The sequence below is a fragment of the Gossypium hirsutum genome, chromosome D02 (genome assembly GCF_007990345.1).
Source record: "Gossypium hirsutum isolate 1008001.06 chromosome D02, Gossypium_hirsutum_v2.1, whole genome shotgun sequence".
Taxonomy (NCBI): domain Eukaryota; kingdom Viridiplantae; phylum Streptophyta; class Magnoliopsida; order Malvales; family Malvaceae; genus Gossypium; species Gossypium hirsutum.
The window spans coordinates 1,697,722-1,709,208 of record NC_053438.1 but is presented as its reverse complement, the minus strand read 5'-3'; the positions used below and the strand labels follow the sequence as shown (position 1 = coordinate 1,709,208).

The window sequence follows — 11,487 nt, the reverse complement described above, 5'->3', positions numbered from 1 at the left end:
ATGCCCATATGTCTGGCCGTATGGACTCAAAATGAACCTTAAACATCAAATTTACCTTTCCTTGCAACCTTGAACACCAAGCAACTCAAAAACCAATCGTTCAATCACTTTAAAACACAATTTAATACTTTTAAAACATGTCAAAACAGTCATCCTAGTTTCCTAACCAATGTACCCTCATAGGTACTTCACATATATTATCAAAACAATCAAATAAAACACCATTTAAGCCAATTCTAAATTCATAACAATTTCAACCCAAATTTGCCTATATCACTCTTATTACTTATGCATCAACTTAAACATTCCATATTAAACCTCAACTTAACACGTATAATCATGTATATAAGTAACCAATATCATCTTATAACATCACTTACATTCACTTCCCAAAATGACAAGCATAAGACATCCTAGGTACATGCCGACACAAAAAGAAATATACATCACCACGTTTTAATTTCGGGATCATTGATGGATGCTGAATAGGTAATCTGACTTTAACCTAACCTGCGCACTGAAAACAAACCATACACTGAGTTTAAACTCAGCGGTATTTCTATAATCCGAATGCTTAAAAGTAAAATAATATAACATACAATAACTATAGTCATACAATTATTCAATTCATAAATAAGGTATTTATAACACATTCAATTTTTATCATTTGCCACCCGAGATAGCTTTTCACAATATGAACACAAATCATTTGAGCAACAATATTGTTCATTCATATTCAATTCATAAATACACAAATCATGTGTCTTTAACCATATTTCAAATCACCACTCAATATCAATCATAACACTATTTTATTCAATAACCCCAATTAACCTGAAACAGACTGGGACGGATACATGAATCCAACCAAAACACACCAGTTTGGCATCAGTGCCTCATCGGATAATTCAAAACAATAAGTTGACACCCAGTGTCTCGTTGGCCATGCCGAAGTAAATTAGTACCCAGTACCTCATCGAATTTATCCGAAGTAATAATTTGACACCCAGTGTCTCATCGACTCAAAGTCAAACTATCCCTAAACTCTTTCAATCTTATGGCATGCAATTTATATCCGACTTAGCCCGATACAGTTAATTGGGTTTCAATTCACTTTTCTAATGCCACAATTATCTAATACGCAATTATCACATAAATCACAATTTCACATACATTCAATTGAATATAAAAAATGCTAACACTTACCTTATTTACTTACCATAAACATTTAAATCAAAATACAACAAGTAATAATTAATCAGATTATAGAAATACAAGTTAGAATTTCCGAGCTACTCCTCATCGACTTTATCTTTTCCTTTTTTTAGTCAAAGTTTCCGGTACAGCGTTAGCTACGAAAGTTAAAACAATTAAAATTCATCAATACAATACAATTTTCACATTGAATATTTCAATTTTTATTCAAATTTTTGCATAAATTCCAATTTAGTCCCTAAACCGATACTAACTTTATTTCTTCAAAACCAATTCCATATTTTCATTCAATTTCCGCGTTAGACTAAATTCAACTCTCTAATTTCACTCAAATCCCTAAATTTTAAATTTTTACAATTTAGTCCCTAATACTCAACACTTATAATTTATTTTACAATTCAATCCCTTTTTCATTTCTAACTTAAAATGTTATCAATTTAATCACAAATACTTAAATTATTCAACATGAACAACATCTAAAAATTCAATATTTTCTTAAATTTCAACATAGGTTAAGTAGCATTTAATACTAGGATTCTAAAAACATAAAAATTACAAGAAAATAGACTAAATTGACTTACCAATTAAGCTTTAAACCCTTGAAAACCCTAATTTTTTCTTCTCATTTTTCTTTCTCTCTTTTTCTTCTCTATTTCGTTCTACTTTGTTCTTTTCTTTCTATTCTTTTTATTTCATTTATTTTATGTTTTAATTATTATAACAATACAATATAATAATATAATAATATAATAATATTTACTTAAATAATAAGAAAGTAATAATTATTATAAATGTTTGTATTTAAATGTTACACATGTCATTACCAATACCACACACTTGTTAATTTGAGGTTTAATTGCTTATTTAGTCCCTTCACTTTTCTCTAATCTATAATTTAACTTTCTTCCTATACAGTCCTTACACCTAATTACTCTTAAATTAAGCAAATTCAGCTAATCAAAATCTAATTAACCACACAACTAACTTCGTAAATATTTTTATTAAATATTTACCGATCCGTTTTCCGAAAACGGAGACCCGAAAATACACTTTCCGATACCCATGGCTTTCAGGTCATTACATTGCATACATAAATAATTATATTTATCTAATATAGAAATTAATTGATTTATTTATTTCTTTAAATGTGCATGATTAAACCAAAAATTAAAGTTAGAAGAATACATTTGAACCACAATTAGAGTTTCATGTGTATAATTACACCAAATTAAAGTTCATATACACAATTACACATTAAATCAAAGTTCAAATATAATTTGAGATTTAATCCTAAAAAAATTATATTAATTATATATATTAAATAATTATAATTATATTTATATTAAATCACCAATCCAGTAATAATTAACTCTATTATATTTATGATAGTAATTTTTTAATATAAATATTTTTTAATGCGATAGAAAACTTTTTTTAGCTTTGTTTTAATGCATTTAATTATTATATATATTTTTAAGATATGCACGACAATAAATCATGAAGTATTTATTACTTTAGATATAAAACATGACTCCCAACAATTTTCCGGTTTAATATTTTTGACAAAAACAATCCATACAGAAAAAAAAATCTCAGATAGAGAGATTTAAAGTGATTTTATTAGCCTCCCATTTAATCAAAAAAGTGAAGTTTAGAACAATGTAAAAAAAGAAAATGATTATTAGTATCTAGCTTTTACTTAAAGAAGAAAAAAATTTTAAAGGGGTAAATTTAAATTTAAATTTTTAATTATTTTTTTTATAGTTTTTAAAAAATTAAATTAAAATTTTATTGGTTTTAAGAAAAATAAAAATATAATTTTATTATTATTAATTTAAAATTTTAAGAAAATGAACAACTTTTCATTTTAAAGAGTGCGAGTCCTGCTAACCCCCTAATATTCCACTGCCTATCTTGTGTAAAAAGATTGCCAAACTTATCCCGACAACTCATTAATTGCTCTTGTATGTGTTAGATGAAAGTTGGGTAGAGTTGTTTAAAGTTCTTGTTGTGGTTCGCTACAATAATTGAAGGCTGAAACTGTAAACAAAATTGATTTCAATAAATCTCATGAATATCAAATCAACCCACCATGAACAGCATGTGTAATCTTGAATAAAAGCATTCACTAGCTAATTGAGTTGACCGCTGCCTCTAAATATCAAATGCTCTCCCACTTCCTCAATCATTATCTTTCTTCGCTTGTAATCTTGTTTTCCCATTCAAACTTTGCTCCCAGAGTCAAGATTTTCCTTTATTTATATTGCTTGGGAAGGAGAAATGGAGGAGTCTAACAATTACGGCCACCAACATCCCCTGCTTCTTATGTTGAATCAAGACCAGCTGATCCATAATCAAAGTGGTGTAACTGATTGCTCCAGGTGTGGGGAGAAGGTGTCTGCTCCATGTTTTTGCTGTGCGGAGCACTGCGGGTTTTATCTTCACAAGGTATGTGCCGAGGCACCTTTGGAGCTTAATCATCCTTTTCATCCTCATCATCCTCTTCTTCTTATGCAAAATGCACCTTATTCATCTAGACGGTACATTTGCAATTTTTGCGATAAAGGCGGAAATGAGTTTGTTTATCACTGCTCTTGCCATTTTGACTTTCATATTAAATGTGCTTTGTTTACATTTAATATTGCTGAGAATAATTTGAAAGAGCTTGAGCATGTTGCCCTTCAACATCCTTTGATTTCCACTGAAAATGGTCATGAAGAACTTGAAGATGAAAATGGTGATGAAGAACTTGAAGATGTTAGAGAGTACTTTGGATGCTGGGAACCATTAGCAAAGTATACACACTTCTCTCCTGCCTGTGGATTTAATTTACATGAGAAATGCGCTAAGCTTCCTTTCAAACTGAATCATGTGTGTCATCGCAAGCATCCTCTTGCTCTACAATTTAATAGCGAACGGCTCTCTTGCAAGATATGTGGAGAAACCAATCGGAAGGCTGTAGGATTTGTTTATGGTTGCTTTCCTTGTAAGTTTGTTGTTCACATTGAATGCGCATCACAATCACCATTACAAGTTATTAAGAGTACAAATCATGAACATACATTTACCTTGGTTTTTAGACAAGTTCCATTCACTTGTGATATCGAAGGAAATCATGTTGCCCATAGATGTGGTACGTGTAACATTATAATCCATAAAAATTGCATTTCATGGCCTCGCATTATCAAAAGTAAGTGGCATGACCATCGCCTTCTTCACACATATTTCCATCACATAGAAGATTTTGGAGTTTTGAATTGCATGATATGCCATGATGAAGTCAATACAGAGTATGGTAGTTACTATTGTTCAAAGTGCAATGCTATATTCCATGTGCATTGTGTGACAGAGGATGAACGCTCATATTCAATAGTTTCACCAGAAGATGAAGATGAGATGCCCTATGAAAGTTCCATCACTGTTTTAGAGAGCAACGATGCTGGAGAAGCTACAAAAATAGAACATTTCTTGCATATACATAATCTAATGTTAAGTCCCGTTGTTGGAAAGAATGAGAATGGTTGTGACGGATGTTTGTTGCCAATCTCGGGACCATTTTACTCTTGTTCATTTTGTGATTTCTTCCTTCATAAAGCGTGTGCTGAATTACCTAAGATGAAGGATGTTTGGCATCATTTGTGCCAAAAACCTCTTGCCCTTATTTCGGACAGGGTTTTTAGGTGTCGAGAATGTCTGAATGTGTGTAATGCCTTTGCTTATGAATGTTGTGGATGTAAAGCAAAAAAATGCCTCCAATGTGTGCTTGCTCTTACTCCTGGTGCTCAAATATGTTTGAAACATGAACACCCCCTCTTTTACTACAGAGACTACAATGGGAAGTGCAATGCTTGTGGTTATACTACAAGGGCAGCATTTCGTTGTAAGGTTTGCAATTTTGTGCTACATCTTGGATGTTTTTCACTTCCAATTACAGTTATTCACAAATGAGATGAGCATATTCTTTCACTCACAGATTATGATGATAACAATTATTTAGAACATCATTATTGCGATATCTGTGAAGAAAGTCGAGATCCAAACTGTTGGTTTTATCACTGTGCAAAATGCGATACTTCTGCTCATGTTAATTGTCACGGGCCAAAGTGCAAAGCCCGTGACCATGCCGCAAGAAGCGCCCCATGGAGGTCTATCGATTAGATGGGGGACATTCAGCCCACAAGAACTGGCCCGATTCAGAGAGCTACTAAAGAAGCCTATCAGATTAAAGCCTGGTTGGCCCAATGACGAAGACATGGCAACTTAGGCAATTTTGGTAACTAATCTTAGAAGATAGAATAGAATCATATCTTGTAAGATTAGATTAGATTTGATATGGTAAATCTTGTAAATCCCTAAAATCAAGGGATATAGTGAATCTCATCCGTCGATGTACATGTATCTTGACCGTCGGTTTTGGGGGAGCTCAACTATAAATAGAGAGCCTCCCCCTCATTTGTAAAGCATCCATTGTAACTTGAATTCTTAAGAGTAATAGAATTCTTGAGCATTTACTCAAACACTTTGTGTGCTTTCTTTCTTTAGCTTTCTGTTGTTCTCTTGTGGCTTCTTTTGGCACAATTGCTTCCGCTATATAAATTGGTGCCTTGGAGGAGTTCTAAAAGAATCCTCTCTTTTGGGAGTTAAGGCTGACTTGGGCGAGTTTGGACGAACAGATCGCCTAAGGCCGCACGGATTGCGAGACGAAAGGTCTAGCCCCGTGACAATTGTGTTCTTGGAAAATATCCATTTGTCAAATTCCAGACCATTGAAAATGTAAGATATCATCCACATCCACTCACCATTGCGAAGAAGATGTATTACTACCCAAATTGTGATAAATGTCGTAAGCCTTGTGAAGATCTGGCTCTTGAATGCTTAAAGTCAGAGTGCAAGTATATTGTCCACTGGAATTGTGTAGCACCTCGTTATCTACACCGTTGGTGGGACTGGCCTATGTAGCAATTTAGATCTAATCATTTGTAGGAAAACTCTTAAGACTGAAAAAAAGAGTTTGATCTTCGCTTTGTTACTTGTGATGTTAGTTGTTGTCGTCAATGTAATTTGGTTTTTCCTACTTTTAAGTTTTAAATAAATTTCATGTAATAATCTGGAGCCAACACTAGTGAAGTTTGCATTGATGTTTGATTGTTGAATTTAGAATTTATTGTAATTGGAGAATGTGATTCTGTCGCGGCCCAAAGTGTAAAGCTTGTTAGATTGAAGTCTGTCACGAGAACTAGCTCGATTCCAATAATTATTGGAGAAGCCTGTCAGATTGAAGTCTGATTGGTCCGTTAATGAAGATGTGGCAACATAAGCTATTTTTAGTAAATATGGGAATCATATCATGTAGATTTAATTTGATATGATGTAATCTTTTAAATCCTTAAAATTAAGGAATAGGCTAATCTCATCCGTCGATGTAATTTGATCTTGGCCGTCGGTTTTGGGGGAGCTCAACTATAAATAGAGAGCCTTCCTCATTTGTAGGTAATCCATTTGTAAGTTGAATTCTTAAAAGTAATAGAATTCTTTGAGCATTTATTCAAACATTTTGTGTACATTCTTTCTGTGGCTTTCTATTGTTCTTTTGTAGCTTCTTTTGGCACAATTGCTTCCGCTATACAAATTGGTACTTTAGAGGAATTCTAAAGGAATCCTCACTTTTGGGAGTAAAGGTTGGCTTAGGAGAGTTTGGAGCGAACGGATCGTCTAAGGCCGCACAGATTAAGAGACAAAAGATTTAGCCCAGTGACCATTATACATACATGAAGACTTTGCTTGATGCTTTATATTCTCCCAACAGCTGTTTGTTTCTTTATATAAGTTCATTTAAAAACTCAATTTTTTTTAGATCATTTTTCTCTCATTCTTAGATTCACATTTAAATTACATTTAGTATTTAATTATGTAATTGTTGTGGATGCTTCAGCTCTATGTATTCTAATTGCACTACATTGCTTATCTTTTATTTCATTAAAGGACAAGAATGTTTCAGGTTGGTGTGTTTCAACAAGTACATATCTCCTTCAAAATAGAAAACACACAAAAGAAGTCTTCTAGTCATATTTGTGCATAACAATGTTATCATATGATTTAACATCTTATAATTTTATTACAAAAATTGTTAGAAGGAATAAGAGATCTGAGCTTAATGCAATTAATTACAAATGCCATAAGAGACCAAGAAAAATTACCGAAGTTAATTACAAAAATCGTTAGAAAGTGGAATGCACCCAATAAGACTAAAGTGGAAAAGAGTTAATATTTACTATTCGAAAATTATCATAGAAATTATTTTTTCATCTACAAATCAACTCCAAATAAAATATTTTATCTACAAAATCATAAAAAAAACATTTTTTAAATAGTAAATATTAACTCTTTTGAAAATTGATCTTATTTAATTCTTTGTAATAATATAGGGACTAAATTAACCGATGTAATAGTAGAGATATTAATTTGATCCGATTCCTATAATAAAGGGACCTACCAAATATATATACATACTCACAATGATAGGATACAAGTATGAAAAACCAAACACTGCAAAAAAAAGTGCATTATATTACTTGAATTAGACAGTACATGTTTAGATAAATCATATTACATATGGGAAAATGACTAAAATGCTTCTTGTAATTTATCGAATCTTCTAATGGTGATTCTACTTTCAAAATATCAAATTTAATACTTGAACTTTAATTTTGTCAATCAATGTGATACTTCTATCAAAATTTGACATTACTTGATATATGGACCAATCATAGGATGCCTTGTGGTGCAATTTATCAGAATTTGTTGTTGTATCAATTCAAGGGACATTGGAGGGTGAAATTTAACCCCACTAACCAAAGCTTAAAAAATTTGAAGTCGAGCTTGAGAGGAGGTCATGGCGAGTTGGGTTAACTTATTTTTGTTTGTCTCAAGTTACATTTTAGTTTGAGTTAACTATTATATTCTCACAAAACCATTATCTGTCTCTATTTTTGCTCGATTTCGAAGTTTACTTCGGATTTTACCTATTTAGAAGCTGGGTGAATGTTAAAGTATAGAGGTTGTTAGTCTGTTAGATCATTCTGTTACTTAGTCTAGTATATAGTTGGTTAGCAGCAGTTACTCAAGAAAACAAATATATAAACACTAGCAGTGTATTGATTCAAGTAGATAAAGAATACTAAACAATTCTTAGTAAATTCATCTTTTTCAATTTGTTCTCTATTCTTATGCAATAGTATAGTGTTTGACACGTTGTAAGGATTGTGATTTTTCTTTACATCATAGGTGTTTTTCGTTGCCTATTACATCCCAACCCAAAAATGATAAACATCTTCTTTCAGTCACTTATCATGATGATAACAATTATTCAGAAAGTCATTTTTGTGATGTTTGTGAAGAAAGTCGAGACCCAAACCTTTGGTTTTATCATTGTGCAACATGTGATACTTCTGCTCATGTCAGTTGTGTCGTTGGTAAATATGCATTTCTCAAACTCGGGAGTATCATTAAAGTCTGTGAGGACATTTATTAGCATTCTGCCACTGTTGTTAAGAAGATTTATTACTATCCGAACTGGAGTGAGTGTGGTGAACCCTGTTTAGATTTGGCTTTGGAATATACTGGATGTAACTTCATTGTCCATTTTAGGTGTCCACGATAACAATTTCAGTTCTTCAGATTGGGAGGACTAAGGTAGCGTTGTGGTGACTATACTCCAAAACTACCACTTTTCTTTGGCGGAGAACACAGTATTTTATTACATGTAATGCTGATTGTAATTATTATCCAAACTAGGGTTTCGTATTTGAAGTTGAAATGTAAGGGTAGCATGTTTTAAGTTGGCATTTGTGTGAACATTTGATTATTTTAACTCTAATTTCCTGATTTCTGTGTTCTTTAAACCATGTTTTAATAGAAGCATCAGAACCTGTTAGAGAGTTGAAGCTCCTATTGCTGCTCTATGCAGCCCATTCTGGAACTTGAGAGGTCATAGACACTTGCTACCAAATCTCCTAATTTACATTATAAAAAGGGGTCAAATATAGGGTTTAGTCCCTCTACTATGCTTATTTCTCATTTTTAGTTTAAAAACTTTACTTTTTAACATAATTTGATCGTATATTTTTACAATGTTATTAGTTAGTTTAAAAAGTTAAAAATTAATTATTTCAATTAGAAACGAAAGAGCATGTAGGTTTGTTTTTCTAAAAATGGAATTTTTAAGGTTGTAATTACAAAAAAAGGGGGGAAGTAAAAAAAATTAATTTTTTGTCCTTAAATTATATCGTTTTTCTCATTTTGGTCTTTAAATATTTTTTTAGGCCCATTTCAATCCTTAACATTATAAAACATTTCACCTTAAAAAAAACGGGTGGCTTCAACATCTTAAATGATACCCGTCTTTTTAACACCTAGTTTATCTATATGGGTACCAAAAATATTTTTCTTTTGGTAAAAAAATAGCAGAAATCAACTTTTCAACGTAACTCTAATGAGAAAGTCTCATGATTACGAGTTCTTGAAGATCAACCAACAATAATATTGGAACACTCGTTGGAGGCTCTTTAAAAGTGTAAATCGTATTTAAATCTCCAGTAGCTATTTTTGTCATATAATTCGTAATCTTATTTTATTCCCTTAGAATATATCGAAATTTACTTGCCAACCCTTCACAAATAAAAAGTGGATGAGTCGTACGTCTAAAAAGCTATTATCCACTACATAATTGTTGCTAATAATATCAATCAAAATAATATTGTGGATAGCAAAAATATTAATGGCCCTTACTAAAAAAAGAAATTAAGTGGACTTTCAGAAATAAAAAAGGGAATTAATCAGCGTAATTTCCTTAAACTAACCATTGTAACACATTCTAAACCGATCAATTTCCTTAAAATAATTCCTTAAACTAATATATGATAAAATTGTATTTTATTCCCTAAAAAATTAGAAAAATTTGATTTAATTTTTTTAAATTTATAAAGATATAGTACGATTTAGAGCATCAAAGTCGACTCCAATATCAGCCAACGGATTTGTTTTAGCTGCATACCGAAAACAATAAAGTTAGATCATGCAGAAAGGACATACTTGATGACAATTTTTAGAGAAGAAGAATGTTTACTTACGTCCAGATATGTTCAAATTCACCAATCCTCTGCCTAATGTATCAGCCCAAACCGCCGACTTAAGCTCGAATTTATCCTTTTGAGGGTTGTGGAACTATAGCAAGTGCTCCCATTGATGTGGGAGTGACCGTCTGTGCTGGCTTTGACCCTGGTTCTGAAATTAAGCCACTTAGGAAATCATTATTATTTTGTACAGCGGGTGAATTTGTGATCTGGTGAGCACCCTGTGAAGAAACTGGAACAAGAGAACCCTGCCGTGATAGGTTCCCAGAGTTAAACCGTGCAGGTTGGCTGTAGGGATTAGCACCTGGCTGTGGCGGTTGGCTATAAGGATTAACACTCGGCTGCACAGATTGGCTATATGCATTAGAACTAGGTTGTCCAAGTTGGTCATATGCGTTAGCACCAGGCTGTGCAGGTTGGCCATATGGATTAGCACTTGGCTGTGTCGGTTGGCTGTACATATTAGCACTTGATTGTGCCTGTTGACCATAGATACCTGGCTGTGTTGTTTGGCTATAAGCAGTTCCCCGATTTTGAGTTGACATTTCTTGAGGAAGAAACTGGGAGTTTGCGCCATTGGGTGCAGAATAAGCATTTGCAGAGAATGAGTTCCCAAAGTCAAAATTTGTGACTGTCTTGGAACTTGCAGAAGGTGGCTGAGGAGCTACTTCATTTTGGTTTGTAGCAGGCTGGAAAGTAGTCATGGAAGTGGAAATTTGTTGTACAGCTGGAGCAGAGTCAGTTGAAGGGACAGCTTTAAAAGGATTATCACCAAATGGATCATCAAAATCCTGAATCAGGAACAATATCCCCTAAAAATTTTAGTATGGCAACAAATTCACCCTAATACCTTTATGCTACCCTTTCTATTGTACACAGGATTTCAATAATTCATTCCTTTTTAACTATCAATTTTGTTTTAGACGCTTTTCAAATATACAACTTTAGAAGAAAAAATGAAACTGTTGAAGCTGGCCTGCATGCAGACAAGAAGCAGAGAAGTTGCCCGAGCCAAGCAGTTGCAGCTGAAGTTCATGCTGCTGTTCATTTTGTTACTTTCAAATGATAGTAACGTAGTTAGATTAGAACTAATTTGTTAATGTACTTGATGTAATTTGTTGATGTTTGAGCTGATAAATCA

The 11,487-nt window shown here is 32.7% G+C and overlaps 2 protein-coding genes across 2 annotated transcripts; one reads left to right on the top strand and one right to left on the bottom strand.

Annotated features, from left to right (window-relative positions):
- The first annotated feature begins 3,261 nt into the window (after positions 1–3,261).
- Positions 3,262–5,725, top strand: LOC107941961 (uncharacterized). Its single transcript, XM_041087997.1, has 2 exons — positions 3,262–5,100; positions 5,189–5,725. The coding sequence occupies exons 1-2, from the start codon at positions 3,496–3,498 to the stop codon at positions 5,210–5,212; spliced, it is 1,629 nt and encodes a 542-aa protein (XP_040943931.1). The 5' UTR covers positions 3,262–3,495; the 3' UTR covers positions 5,213–5,725.
- Positions 5,726–10,207: 4,482 nt separating this feature from the next.
- LOC107941962 (nucleoporin AMO1-like) lies at positions 10,208–11,188 on the bottom strand. Its single transcript, XM_016875591.2, has 2 exons — positions 10,344–11,188; positions 10,208–10,259 (listed from the first exon to the last, which is right to left on the bottom strand). The coding sequence occupies exon 1, from the start codon at positions 11,048–11,050 to the stop codon at positions 10,415–10,417; it is 636 nt and encodes a 211-aa protein (XP_016731080.1). The 5' UTR covers positions 11,051–11,188; the 3' UTR covers positions 10,208–10,259; positions 10,344–10,414.
- Between the last annotated feature and the right edge of the window lie 299 nt (positions 11,189–11,487).

Excerpts from the sequence above, each read along its gene's own strand:
- LOC107941961 (XM_041087997.1), top strand. The coding sequence starts at position 3,496 with ATGGAGGAGTCTAACAATTACGGCCACCAACATCCCCTGCTTCTTATG. Across the intron at positions 5,101-5,188 it reads GGGCAGCATTTCGTTGTAAG|ATTATGATGATAACAATTAT; the intron begins GTTTGCAATTTT and ends TTTCACTCACAG.
- LOC107941962 (XM_016875591.2), bottom strand. The coding sequence starts at position 11,050 with ATGACTACTTTCCAGCCTGCTACAAACCAAAATGAAGTAGCTCCTCAG.